Source organism: Peromyscus eremicus, chromosome 5 (assembly GCF_949786415.1).
Source record: "Peromyscus eremicus chromosome 5, PerEre_H2_v1, whole genome shotgun sequence".
NCBI lineage: Eukaryota > Metazoa > Chordata > Mammalia > Rodentia > Cricetidae > Peromyscus > Peromyscus eremicus.
Genome location: NC_081420.1, coordinates 25,759,781 through 25,771,797, shown reverse-complemented (window position 1 = coordinate 25,771,797; position 12,017 = coordinate 25,759,781). Strand labels below are relative to the sequence as shown.

The 12,017-nt window shown below is 46.4% G+C and overlaps 1 protein-coding gene across 2 annotated transcripts in view; it reads left to right on the top strand.

The window, feature by feature from the left end:
• Rreb1 (ras responsive element binding protein 1) overlaps positions 1–12,017 on the top strand; it is a 128,596-nt gene that overhangs the window by 99,188 nt on the left and 17,391 nt on the right. For both annotated transcript variants that reach the window (XM_059263157.1, XM_059263156.1), the window contains exon 9: positions 10,199–10,388. In XM_059263157.1, coding sequence (XP_059119140.1) covers positions 10,199–10,388 — 190 coding nt within the window. The remainder of the gene's footprint in view (positions 1–10,198; positions 10,389–12,017) is intronic.

Here is a 12,017-nt window from a genome sequence, read left to right as displayed (position 1 = left end):
TTTCAGTTAAAATATATCCAACAAATGACTGATTCCTCATTGTGACAGTACAAGGCATTTGACCAGTCTTGAGAAAAACAGGCATGTTTGAGGTGGGACCTGGAGGCTGATCAGGAAAAAAAGGGGGTCAGGGGTTTGGGGAGTATGCAAGTTCAGAGCCCAAAAAGACACAGCGGCTAAGAGCTTTGGATCTGACATTGGATGTTGTGGCACTCCTTTCATTCCCTCCGGGTTATTGCCATCTTTATGGTCACATTATTGATCTTGGGGTAATTTTAAGTTTAAGGCAGTGTCCTCCTATCAGTCAGGAAACAGGATATGGGAATCTCGAGGGGTCTTTGGCAGGCACCCGGGGCTCTGAGGGGAGGCTGAGCAATACCGTCGCCAGAGCAAGCTGTAGGCCAGCCATCTCCTTGCTGTGCATCCTGGCTGTGAGGCCACTTGGTGAGATATACCAGGATGTTCCTGTCTCTGTTTCTTGATTGTTCTGAGGAATATTCAGCTCCCTTCCCTGTATACCCACCACCTGCAGAGAGACCCTGAGACTCTCGGTGTGTCATTGGCCCCATATTCTAAACATGCTAAACACAAGGCGAAGGTGAATAGAGTATTTCTTTTATTAAGACTCCAGGGGTCCAAGGATCAGCCAGAGGAGGACAGAGGCCCCTGGCCTGGCAGTTAGAGGTGCCTTAGTCATACCTTTCAAAGCCTCCTGACCATCCAAGAGTGGAGCAAAGACCAGGTTCCACTGGCTTCAGAGCCGTCTCCGGTCTCCTCTGACCCCTTAGACCACTCCCTGCTTCATGTTATGCTGGCTTCATTGAATAGGCCTAGCTGGATGCTGGTCAGTGGTAGAGCCTGAGCATGTTCCTAGGATGTGGCAAGGGAAGGCAACCCAGCCAGGGCTCTGTCACAGGCCATTATTGCTGCTCACAACAACTGGGAGAGATTACTTACTGCAGCTGTGGATGTCAGTTTTCTGCCCCAGGATGGGCCAGGAAGGGTGGGCTGAGGGAAGAGGAATGTCTGGGTGGGGTAGGGCTCTAGCTGAGGGATTGTTTGCACTTATTTCTTTTGGCCTCTGGAGACAGAGCAGGAAAAATGAAGCATGAAATCTCTCTTTAAAAGGAATGCCAGTCTCCATCAAAACTCTGTAATGAGCAAGGAATTGGCCGGTTCAGGTATTTCACAGGTTCTGCTCACTGCAGGGAGTGGGGAGTCACCAGAGTCAGGCAAGGTGCCCAGATTGAGGATGTGACATGAGTCAAGGAGGCGCTGGGACATCTGCAAATGACTGTCCTCTGAGCAAACAGGGTTGCAGACAGCCAGTGTGGTCCCAGCCTGCTGCCTGGCACCTCTGTGACCTCAGGCAAGTAGAGACTCAGTTTCCCCATCTGGAAAATAAATTTGATTTGTGAGGGTGAAGGAGAATGGCCGAGGCCTGGAGCTGTAACAAATACTAAGTGAGTTTTTTGTTGTTTTAGAACGTTGTTTCTTAAAGGGTTTTTATTTATTTTGTGTGTGTATGTGTTTGTGTGGCAATGTGCTTTCATATGTGTGAAAATCGAAATCACGCCCAGCTTTTATGTGGGTCCCTGGTTGGGGGCTGTCCTCATGTTTGATCAGCTAGCACTTTACTGAGCTGTGTCCCCAGCCTACATGTATCCTTTTTAGTATTTTAAGCCCTCTAGCATAACAGTTAACAATTTGGTGTGGTCTTTCCTGACTATCCCATCCCAGTGACACAGAGGAGTCAAATCTTAGGACTTCTTCTCCCACGTACCGTGGACTTGACAGAACATCAAAGCATTTGTCCTTTGCTCTTTATTATCATAAAGTGCCATTTTTATCCACTTTTGCTTTTGTAAATGCTGAGCAGCTGTTTAAATGGGGTTTGAGTTCTGCCTCCTGGGAGTATTGTAACCCTTATAGACTGTCAAATAGGCAGATTTAGAAGCTTGAAGGACCTTGATGCCTACAAATAAGGGAGCCACACATCATTTTTTGTAGCATGTTAGGGAAACCAGCAATTGTAAAAAAAAAAAAAAAAAAAGTTCCTTAAGTTGAAATTTGCCACTGTAGTCTTTTGAAAATACCTTTTGGGTAGTTAATTTTTTAAAGTTAGCCCTTTCTTTATGCTAAAGATGGGGGGAGGGTGTCTGTCTATCCCTCTGCTACCCCAATTTCCTTTTGTTTATTTTTTTGAGACAGGATCTCTTTGTGTAGTCCTAACTGTCCTGGAACTAGCTATGTAGATCAAACTGGCCTTGAACTTGCAGAGATTCTCCTGCCCCTGCCTCAGGAGTGCTGGGATTAAAGGTGTGGGCTACTATGCCCAACTTAATTTTTTTTCAGGATTTATTTTCTTTTTTATTATGTGTGTGCACATGAGTGTGGGTGTCTACAGAAGTCAGGGTGTTGACTCCCCTGGGGCTGGACTTACAGGTGGTTGTGGGCTGCTTGGCATGGGTGCTGGGAACCAAACTTGATTCCTCTATTAAGAACAGTACTACCTCTTAACCACTGAGACATTTCTGCATCCCTCCCTGTATTTGGAGGGAGGCATTGTTTTTTATTGTTTGAGTGTTACTGTTTTATTTTGAGACGGATCTTGCTATATAGCCCAGTCTGAGTGCTACTGTTACAGGCAGGCAGACTAACACCTAGAGCCCCACTACCGGGGAGGTATACATGGTGGGACTGTGCAAGACTGAAGAGGCCATAAGGGACCAGCTGAGTGGCTTACAGATCACACTGCCCAAAATTGTGCTCAGTGGGCCTGGGCAAGAGTGGGGAGGGCATGGGAACCAAGAGTGGCTTACCTTTTGTTGAAGCTTTTCTGCTAACTCCAGGATTTCCATCTTGCTCTAGAACATTAAGGTCACCAGATATTACTGTAGCAGATACTGGAGGAAGCACATCCCAATATTGCTTAGCTACAGTAGACGTCTGGTTCCATTGTTTTTTTTAAGCTGTTTTGGACTGGATCGTTGAGTCCCTGTAGTGGATATGCCCACCATCATAACATCCCACTACATTTCTACCTTAGCCCCACTGTTTTCTTGTAAAAAGAAGAAGTAGATGACAGAAGGATACCTTCTTTCACTGCATCCTTTCCCTTTTTACAGGGATGCTTGCCGTCAAAGGAGTAGATATCTCAGCTCCCTTCCTAATCAGGCATGTGGCATATAGCAGTTAGCAATTTCGTTTGGGATGGCTTGGCTTCCAGCTTGATATGTAGCCCAAGCTGGCCTTGAACTCCTGACCTTCCTTCCTTCCCTTGTAAGTGCTTGGGATTACAAATGTTCATCCCTCATACTCAGTTTCAATGTTTCTAAATCTTTAATTGAGCTTTTCCTTCGAGACTGGGTGGATTGGAGTATGAACAACGTTGCCTGCTTCATTACAGTGTCTTTTAAGAACTGAAAGGGCAAAAACCTCAGCTTATGGGTGTGTCCTTGACCTGGTGGGTCTGGCTGGCCTACTCCTGGCTGTGGTGACTTTGAGCAGGTTGAGTGCTGGCTGGCAGGATTAGGTCTTCTGTAGCTTGATGGCTTGAGGTTAGAGTAGAGATCAGTCCCCGTGGAGCCAAGTACATTAGCAATAAAATCTTTCCAACCTGGCAAAAGTCACAGCTAGAATGTGATAGTCTTCTGCTAGTTGATAGAGAAAAGACGGGGAACTTCTTTTTCCCCTATGACTGGGGTTTGAACCCAGGACTCACACATGGCAAGCAACTGTCCTGCCCTCAGCTACACTCCCGGCCTACAGAACAGTTCTGTGACAGTGCCTCCCCATGTTCTTGACAACTGAAAAACACTTCTCTAAGCATATACCGTGGGTTCTCTGTGAGCACAGTTTTCCTGCACCTCCATTCTACCTCTACAACTTCACATACTAACACCCACAATCAAAACTTGGCTCAGTTATCCTTCCCTGCTGCTGGGAGGAGTTTCCGGGCCCTGGGACCCCCACCTACAGACCTTCCTATCTGGACTTCACACCTACCCAGAAGCCCTCAGTGATATTACAAGTGGTACTAAGGGAGACTGGATTACAAGTGGTACTAAGGGAGACTGGGGGAGAAGAGATAAGCTGCAGGCAAGCTCTCTTTTCGTTGTTCCAGCGCCCAGCTCTCTCCTCCTCCCATCCCTCCTCTCCATTGGGGTAGGACCCCAGATCCAGTGACGCGGAAGAATCTTGGACTCTGTCCTAACATGCCAAATTCAGATTCTCATCTTCTTAGCTAAACTGGCTAATGCGCTGCTAATTTGGGTTCTTTCTAAGTGAGTCAATATCCCTGTTCTGCCTGGGGGTGCAGAAAGCTGTTGCTGTGAGTCAATATACTGAACATGCTTGTGGAAAAGTCAGGCAAATATCTGCTTTTTTTTTTTTTAATCACCCCTCTGTTCCATATTGTAATTTCTCCTTAAACTGTTCGATGGCAGTTTTTCCACTGAATCCCGCCCCTCTCCCGTCCCGGGAGTAACCTATTTCAATAGGATTTTGAAAAGACGGTTTGTTTTTGGAAGGAAGTGTAAGTTCTTATAGTTTCTTTGGATTTCCAGGGGGGGGAAAAAGATCCACACCCCCACCCCCACCCCCGCCCCCATACATTGATTCTACTGACAGCAAAAAGTTGGATTCCATTTGGGAAAGCTGCCCTCTGTTTCCAACATAGGGCCTTTTCCATTGCCAGAAAATCAAAAGACAGTCAGTCTGGTATATAAAAGTTCTCTCTGGCACGTCGTCAGAGTCTGTTGCAAAATGAAATTCTCCTACAGCTCTCCCCTCACTGTGACTCTTGAGTATGTTTCTGCCTCTTCTAAATATTTTGCAATCATTGTCTTTATGGGTTTCCTGGCAGGGCTGAGATATTCCGCAAACCCAGGTTGAGGACAGCAGAGTCCTGAGGACCACCCAGCCAATGGCTGTAGCCTTAATGAAGAGTGAGTGATAAACCCAAGCCAGGTCTGCCGATACCCTGAGCGGAGCGCCAGCTGCAGGCCCTGCCTGCTGCCACGGGCTGCACAGATTTACAGTGACCTCCCTTGTCCTTCAAGCCCTTCGAAACAAGGTTGCAAAGCCATGCTTCCCGCTCTGGGGAGGGCTGTTAAACCCTTGTCTCCGATAAAGGCCCTACTTTCCTAGGTGCCCGTTTTCCTCCCTGGCTTTATTTAAAGTCCGTCAACAGGTGCAGACTGTGAGGCAAAGAGGCACAAGATTTTCTGAGAGTGTCCCAGCCTCACAGTGCATTTATGATTTCAAAGCAGGTGTGGCTTTTTGGTTTGGGTTGGTTTATTTAAGGGGATGTGCTTTGTTTGGGGCGTTATGACTATTTGCTTTTCTGTTTTTTTATCTTCCATTTCAAGCAGCTTGCTTGTAGAGAGCCTCTAGAGCAGTGCTTCCCAACCTTACTGAGGCTGAGACCCTTTAATGCAGTTCCTCATGTGGTGGTGACCCCCAACCACAAAAATTATTTTTGCTGCCACTTCATCACTGTAATTTTGCAACTGTTATGAATCATAATGTAAATATCTGATATGTGACTATAAGGGGGTTAAGACCCAAAGGTTGAGAACCACCGCTCTCAAACCTTTTTAGAAGGGAAGCAAAGGTGCCTATTGTCTCAGCCACTTGGTGTCACAGGGATCCTTTTAAAAACAGACAAAATCCAGCCAGGCAGTGGTGGCGCACGCCTTTAATCCCAGCACTCAGGAGGCAGAGGCAGACAGATCTCTGTGAGTTCCAGGCCAGCCTGATCTACACAGAAAAACCTTGTGTGTGTATGTAGGGGGGGAGGGGGAGTCCAGTACTTGGGAGACAAAGGAGGCAGATTCCTGTGAGTTTAGACCAGCCTGGTCTACATAGAGAATTCTAAGCCACCCAGGACTACATACTTGAGACTCTTAAGAAATAAGGGAGAATTTAAAACTGTGAAATAGGAGTGCTTAGGCTGAATTCCTGTGGAGGTGGAAGTGTGAAAAGTAGATCTTAGACTTGATTTGGAGGGTCCAAGCATGCAGGTTGGAGAGAGTGTTCTCTTCTCAGCTGTGGCCCCAGGGAAGGCAGGCAGGGCCTAAGGAAGCCGATGGTTAAGAACAGAGGGTGGACCAGAGAGAGCACTTGTTTTTCCACATGAATCCCTCTCCAGATTAAACCTGCGTGCTGAGGAGGAGCGGCATGTGTGGCGATTGCGAGGGCCTGCACTGAAGCTTTGCTACTGGGGGAGCTGGTTCCTTGCTGACTCTTTTTTTTTTTGCTATTTCAAAATGCTTTATTTTCACTTGGTCCCGAGACTTGGGAGGGGCTCCAGAGCGGTTAACAAAGCTGCCTAGAGGTTCAGGTGAAGGTCCTGAGGCTGGCTGGTGCAGAGCAGAGGAGGGAGCCCCTTGGAAGGTGAGGCCTCCTAGTCATGCTTGAGAGTGAGCCTCTCGAAGAGGTACTCGCCCAGAGATGGCGGGGGCACACCGGTCTGTGCTGGCTGCGGCCCAGCCACCCTGTGGAGGTTGGTCAGGTGGTTGCCCATCTTCTTGATGAGCTTCACCTCCTCATCCAGGAAGCCGGAGATCCCGTGTCTGTGTCTTGCTTCAACAGTGGTTGGACAGAGCAGACCTGGGGCCTCCCTTTGTTAGTGTCCAGCCGCCTCCCAGTGTCTCCAGTCGCAGCCTTGCTGACTCTTGATCCATTTCATCCAGCTAAGATCAACACATAACTTTGTGTTCTGTTTAAAGCCTATGTGTTGAATATGTATTATTGACTGGTTAACATTGAACTCAGCAACCGATACCACTGTAACCCATGCCTGAATAGAGCATCCCTAATGCATGTTCTCTCCTTAAGGCACGTCTCAGCTTCCTATGCTTAAGACACTAGACAATACTTCAGAACCACATCTAGAAACCATTATTTACCAAAGTCACCAACAAAAAGATCCGAACACAAGAAACATGGTGTGAAATATCAGAAAGAACATCCACCTATAGTTTAAGGGCTGATGAAGGCCACATGTGATTTCCTCTTGTTTAAGCAGAGAATATTTATTAGACAACTCAAATTTGTCATTGCTTTGTACATATTTGTGAATGAACACAAAACCATTACAAGTATCAGTTTGGGATTTAATTTAGTAGATAAATTTACAAGTGCAGAACCCCTAAGCAATGATGGTCATTGTTTGGTATTATCACCTATTTATATTTGTATATTACATCACAAACGCTGTATTTAAGGTATATATAAATTATCTTGTGAGACCTCTTTTTCCCTGATCAACAAGCCCTTCTGCTAAGTACAAGCCTGCTGGCTTCAAACTAGACATGTGCTGAGAATAAGTGTTCTACTCCCGGAGGGACTGCTCATTCTTACCAACTTTCTCTGCTGGGGTTAGGATAAAATGAGCCTAGATAGATGCTGTAGGACCTTCGTGTCTAGGGCAGTGCCCAGCACTAGTAAATGTTAATTTAAAATTCTACAAATAGCCGGGCGCTGGTGGCGCACGCCTTTAATCCTAGCACTCCGGAGGCAGAGCCAGGCGGATCTCTGTGAGTTCGAGGCCAGCCTGGGCTACCAAGTGAGTCCCAGGAAAGGTGCAAAGCTACACAGAGAAACCCTGTCTCGAAAAACCAAAAAAAAAAAAAAAAAATTCTACAAATACCACGGAAAATGTAGTAAATTACCCTGAGAAGAGTAAGTTAACGAGGTCTTGAAGACGGTCAGTGGAGATGCCCACAGGAGGCCCTGGTGATGGGTCTCCTGCTGTGTCCCTCCTTGTCTTTTCACCCGCCAGGGAAGGAAGGCACAGTGTGGCTTCTGTCTTCGTCATTGCCCTTGAATTATCATTGGTTCATAGAGACCAACACAGTGTCACAGGCTTGGGCCCAGCAGTGTGGTGCTGTGGGACATTCTGAGCGATGCACATTTCTCTTCCTTCCCTGTGCCCTCCCCACCCCTTCCAAAAGCTCTCATAGTATCATACGTATGCCGGCAGAAAAGCATGAGAAGGAACCCTTCACATTACATGTGCCGAAGGGAATCAGGGTTAGTGTCTGTCAGCTGAGGCTCTGCTCCACACTCAGCAGCTGCTGAAGGTCATCATTGGTGAGATGTGAAGTTATAAAACCTCACCTCACTCTTACTAGTTATTTGAGGTAAAGTAGTTCCCCTTCTGATGAACGTGTTAAGGAGCATTTAAAGCAGATGCAAAAACTTAGCAGCAATTTCTTAATAACGAACATGGTGAGAGGTCGGTTCACCTAATTCTGATATTTCTCTCATCTTTTTAACTAGAATAGCATGAGGAGGTGGGCTGGGTATCCACATTCAGTTGACTTGAACCTAAAAGGTCTAAAAGCTAGAGTCCCATTTCCAGACAGGTTTTCCCCAGCCTCTGAGGTCAGCATCATATGTCTGCTCTCAAGTCAGAACTGGAACCTGTTTCAGCCGAAAATAGATCCTGGCCTAAAGTGTAATGTCTGTGCTGCTGTCCTGCTTAGCCTGTGACTTAGCCCTCTGTATTCTGACAAGGGATGGAGCCTGAAGTCTCCCTCGGACATGCCCTACCCACAAGGTGGGAGCCACACCAGGGGAACCCGTGGATGAAGCATTTCCAGTCCTCACGTGTGCTCTGGCCACAACTGTTGGAAGCTCAGTAGACTCCCCTCAGAAAGAGCATTGTGTTTCCAGTGGCTGATGGGAATGTGTTACTTTAAATCTTGCTTAGAGGGTGTGTTTCCAGATTACCAGGGGAGAGGCGAGAGGTAGGTATCCGACAAGGCTACATTCTGCTGCAGCTGCTAGAGAGTGATAAAGGGCTGCCCAGACTCTTCTTCAGCATTTCAGCAGCATGAGCTCAGTGGCAACATGGGGGATTTCATTGTCTTTCTTTCCAGAAAAGAAGGAACAACAAAGAAAGTTTCCATCAGCGAGTATGTGGTGTAAATGGGAGCAAGTTGCTTTGCCTCTATAAAAACAGTGGTAACAAGACCCCTCCCCAGGGGGTTTATGAGTGTGAGATGTGCTTATACAAATAAATAGAACTTTCTGCCATTATGCAAATGTGTACATCTGCCCTGCCCCATACCAGTGAGCTCTATGTGCATGAGGAGTTTTGATGAATTTCCATTTAACTAGCCACATGGGCTCCAGTGACTATAGTGAGTTACAGACTGGGGGATGCTTATTTTTTTTTTTTTTTTTTTTTTTTGGTTTTTCGAGACAGGGTTTCTCTGTGTAGCTTTGCGCCTTTCCTGGAACTCACTTGGTAGCCCAGGCTGGCCTCGAACTCACAGAGATCCGCCTGGCTCTGCCTCCCGAGTGCTGGGATTAAAGGCGTGCGCCACCATGGGGGATGCTTATAATGCCATTATTACAGCACCTGAGATTTCACTCAGTGAAGATCTAGAGATCATGATACCCACTATCCTATTGGCCTCCTGTCCACTTCCCCAGCAGAGCTTTTGCCCTTATTGTGAGCTCAGTATGTGGTTATTTTTCTGGTAAAAAGTGGTACTACCAATATACTCATTTTATCTCTGCTGCATACCAGGAGTGCTGTGTGATTTCACTAGTGCCGTGTAGGCATGTGGTGTTTGTTTGTTTTGCCTTTGTGTCTCTTAAGTGCCCTGTACCACCATGTCCAGCAGGATAGGCTTTTTTGTGTTTTGTTGATTTTTTTTTTTTTTTTTTTTTGGAGACAAGGTTTTGCTTTGGTGACTTCAGGATCCTAACTGTCTTCTCTGGGCACAGACTTTGGATGATGGTGTCATACAGATTTTTTTTTTTTTTTTTTTTAAGATTTATTTATTTATTATGTATACAGCATGTATGACTGCAGGCCAGAAGAGGGCACCAGATCTCATTACAGATGGTTGTGAGCCACCATGTGGTTGCTGGGAATTGAACTCAGGACCTCTGAAAGAGCAGTCAGTGCTCTTAACCTCTGAGCCATCTCTCCAGCCCCAATCATACAGATATTTTGTACCACCTGCAAAGATTTGGTATCCAGAGTTATTAGAATATGTCTTTACAAAAACAAAAGGGGGAGAGAGATTTTGTGTGTGTGTGTGTGTGTGTGTGTGTGTGTGTGTGCTAACCCCTAGCAATTGTGCTTTATTGTATTCAACTAAAGTGAAGCGACAAAGCCTATGCTAAAGCTAACAGACCGAGCTGCCTCCTCATGGCTCTCTCTCCCTCCTAGATGTGACATCTGCTGTGTGACTTTCCGCACACACCGAGGGCTGCTGCGCCACAATGCCCTTGTCCACAAGCAGCTTCCCAGAGACGCCATGGGAAGACCTTTCATCCAGAACAACCCTTCGATTCCTGCTGGCTTCCATGACTTAGGATTTACTGACTTCTCCTGTAGGAAGTTTCCTCGAATTTCTCAGGTATGCTGATGGACCCATTCAGCCTGCAGCTACCTCTGCATTCTGTGCAGCTGGGTGGGGTGGGGTGGTTTCGGTAATGTCCTCTCACTAAAGCCCAGCCTGGCCTAGTCTGTCCTCCTTGGGTTTCTTGAGCTGAGAGGGGCTCATGGTCTTTTATCTTGGGTTGAGTTTCCCATGAGTTTTTGCGTGTATCTAGCCCATTAGTGCCTTTTTCCCATTCTTCAGGCTTTGAGACATAAAGTTGTATATTCACCATTCCCACCCAAGCCCTGTTGGAATCGTTAGTGTCTGCTTTACAGCTAGGTGTTTTTAGCAGTTTCTCTTAAAATGCATTGAACTTTTTTTTTGGGGGTGTGTGTGTGTTGATATCTGTCATATGTATGTGGATGCTCCTGGAGCCAGAAGAGCATTGGATCCCCTAAAGCTGATTGTAAGTGGTTGTGACCCATCTGATGTAGGTGCTAGGAACAAAACTCGGGTCCTCTGGAAGAGCAGTAAGCATTCTCAACTACTGAGCTGTTTTTCCCAGATCCTTGGATCATTACAGATTTGAATAAGCCAATGAGCCAATTTGTTCCATGCCTATACGGAAACTACCAAAACTACTTTTTAATTTTTTCCATGTGGGAAGTTGAGATAGGAAGCATCCACAGATCTCAAGTGCATTGTACCTGACACATGTACATGCATGACTCTCCCAGGTGATTTATGTCCCCTCTCCCAAAGTCATAGAAACAGCCAATTCTTATCATTTTATGAAAAAGGGACCCTGGTTTGTCCTCTCAGCTTGTCTGGCACTGCCCAAACTGGCCATCCTCCTGCCTCAGTCTGCCAGGTGCTGGCTTTGTGCTATCACCACCAGTGTAAGCACTCTCCACCTTGGTGTTATTTCACTGTACTTTTTAGTATCTCCCTGGTGACGGTGTCCTTATTCAAACAAGTATGATTCTTTCGGGCATGTCCATCTTTTGGGAAACCTACCTTGCTGTGAGGCAGACACTAATGACTACAACAAGGCTTTGATGGGACAATAATATACAGCTTTAAATCTCAAGCATGAAGAATGGGCAAAAGGCACCGATGGGCTAGATCCACACAAAAACTCACAGAAGACTCAATCAACCTAAGATGAAAGGTCTTCTACCCCTCAGCCCAAGAAACCCAAGGAGGATAGACTAGGCCAGGCTGGATTTTAGTGAGAGACTGAACATTAGAGAAAAAGACCAAAATATTACACACATGCGCACGCACGCACGCACGCACGCACACACACATACACACACCATTGCAATAAGATGTTGCTATGTACAGGGTTCACACTTGTGAACTGTGCAGTTGAGTGACAAAGGAAAAGTGTCTCGTAAAGTTTCAAGTAGGTTCACAGTTCTGTGTTAGACTGCATCTGTAGCTGTCTGTGGACACACGTGGCCCACAGGCTGTAGACCAGACTCCTGCTCTCTGTTTGTCATTTTCCTAATTCAGTCTCAGATTCACACTCAGAAAGGCTGGCTCCCAGCATTAATGAAAGGGGCTGCTGTTATACAACAGACACTTCTCACTTCTCCCTTTAGGGTCATTTCTAAATCCTTCCTTTTTTCCCCCTTGCCCTGGCTGGTGGGATTCCCTCAG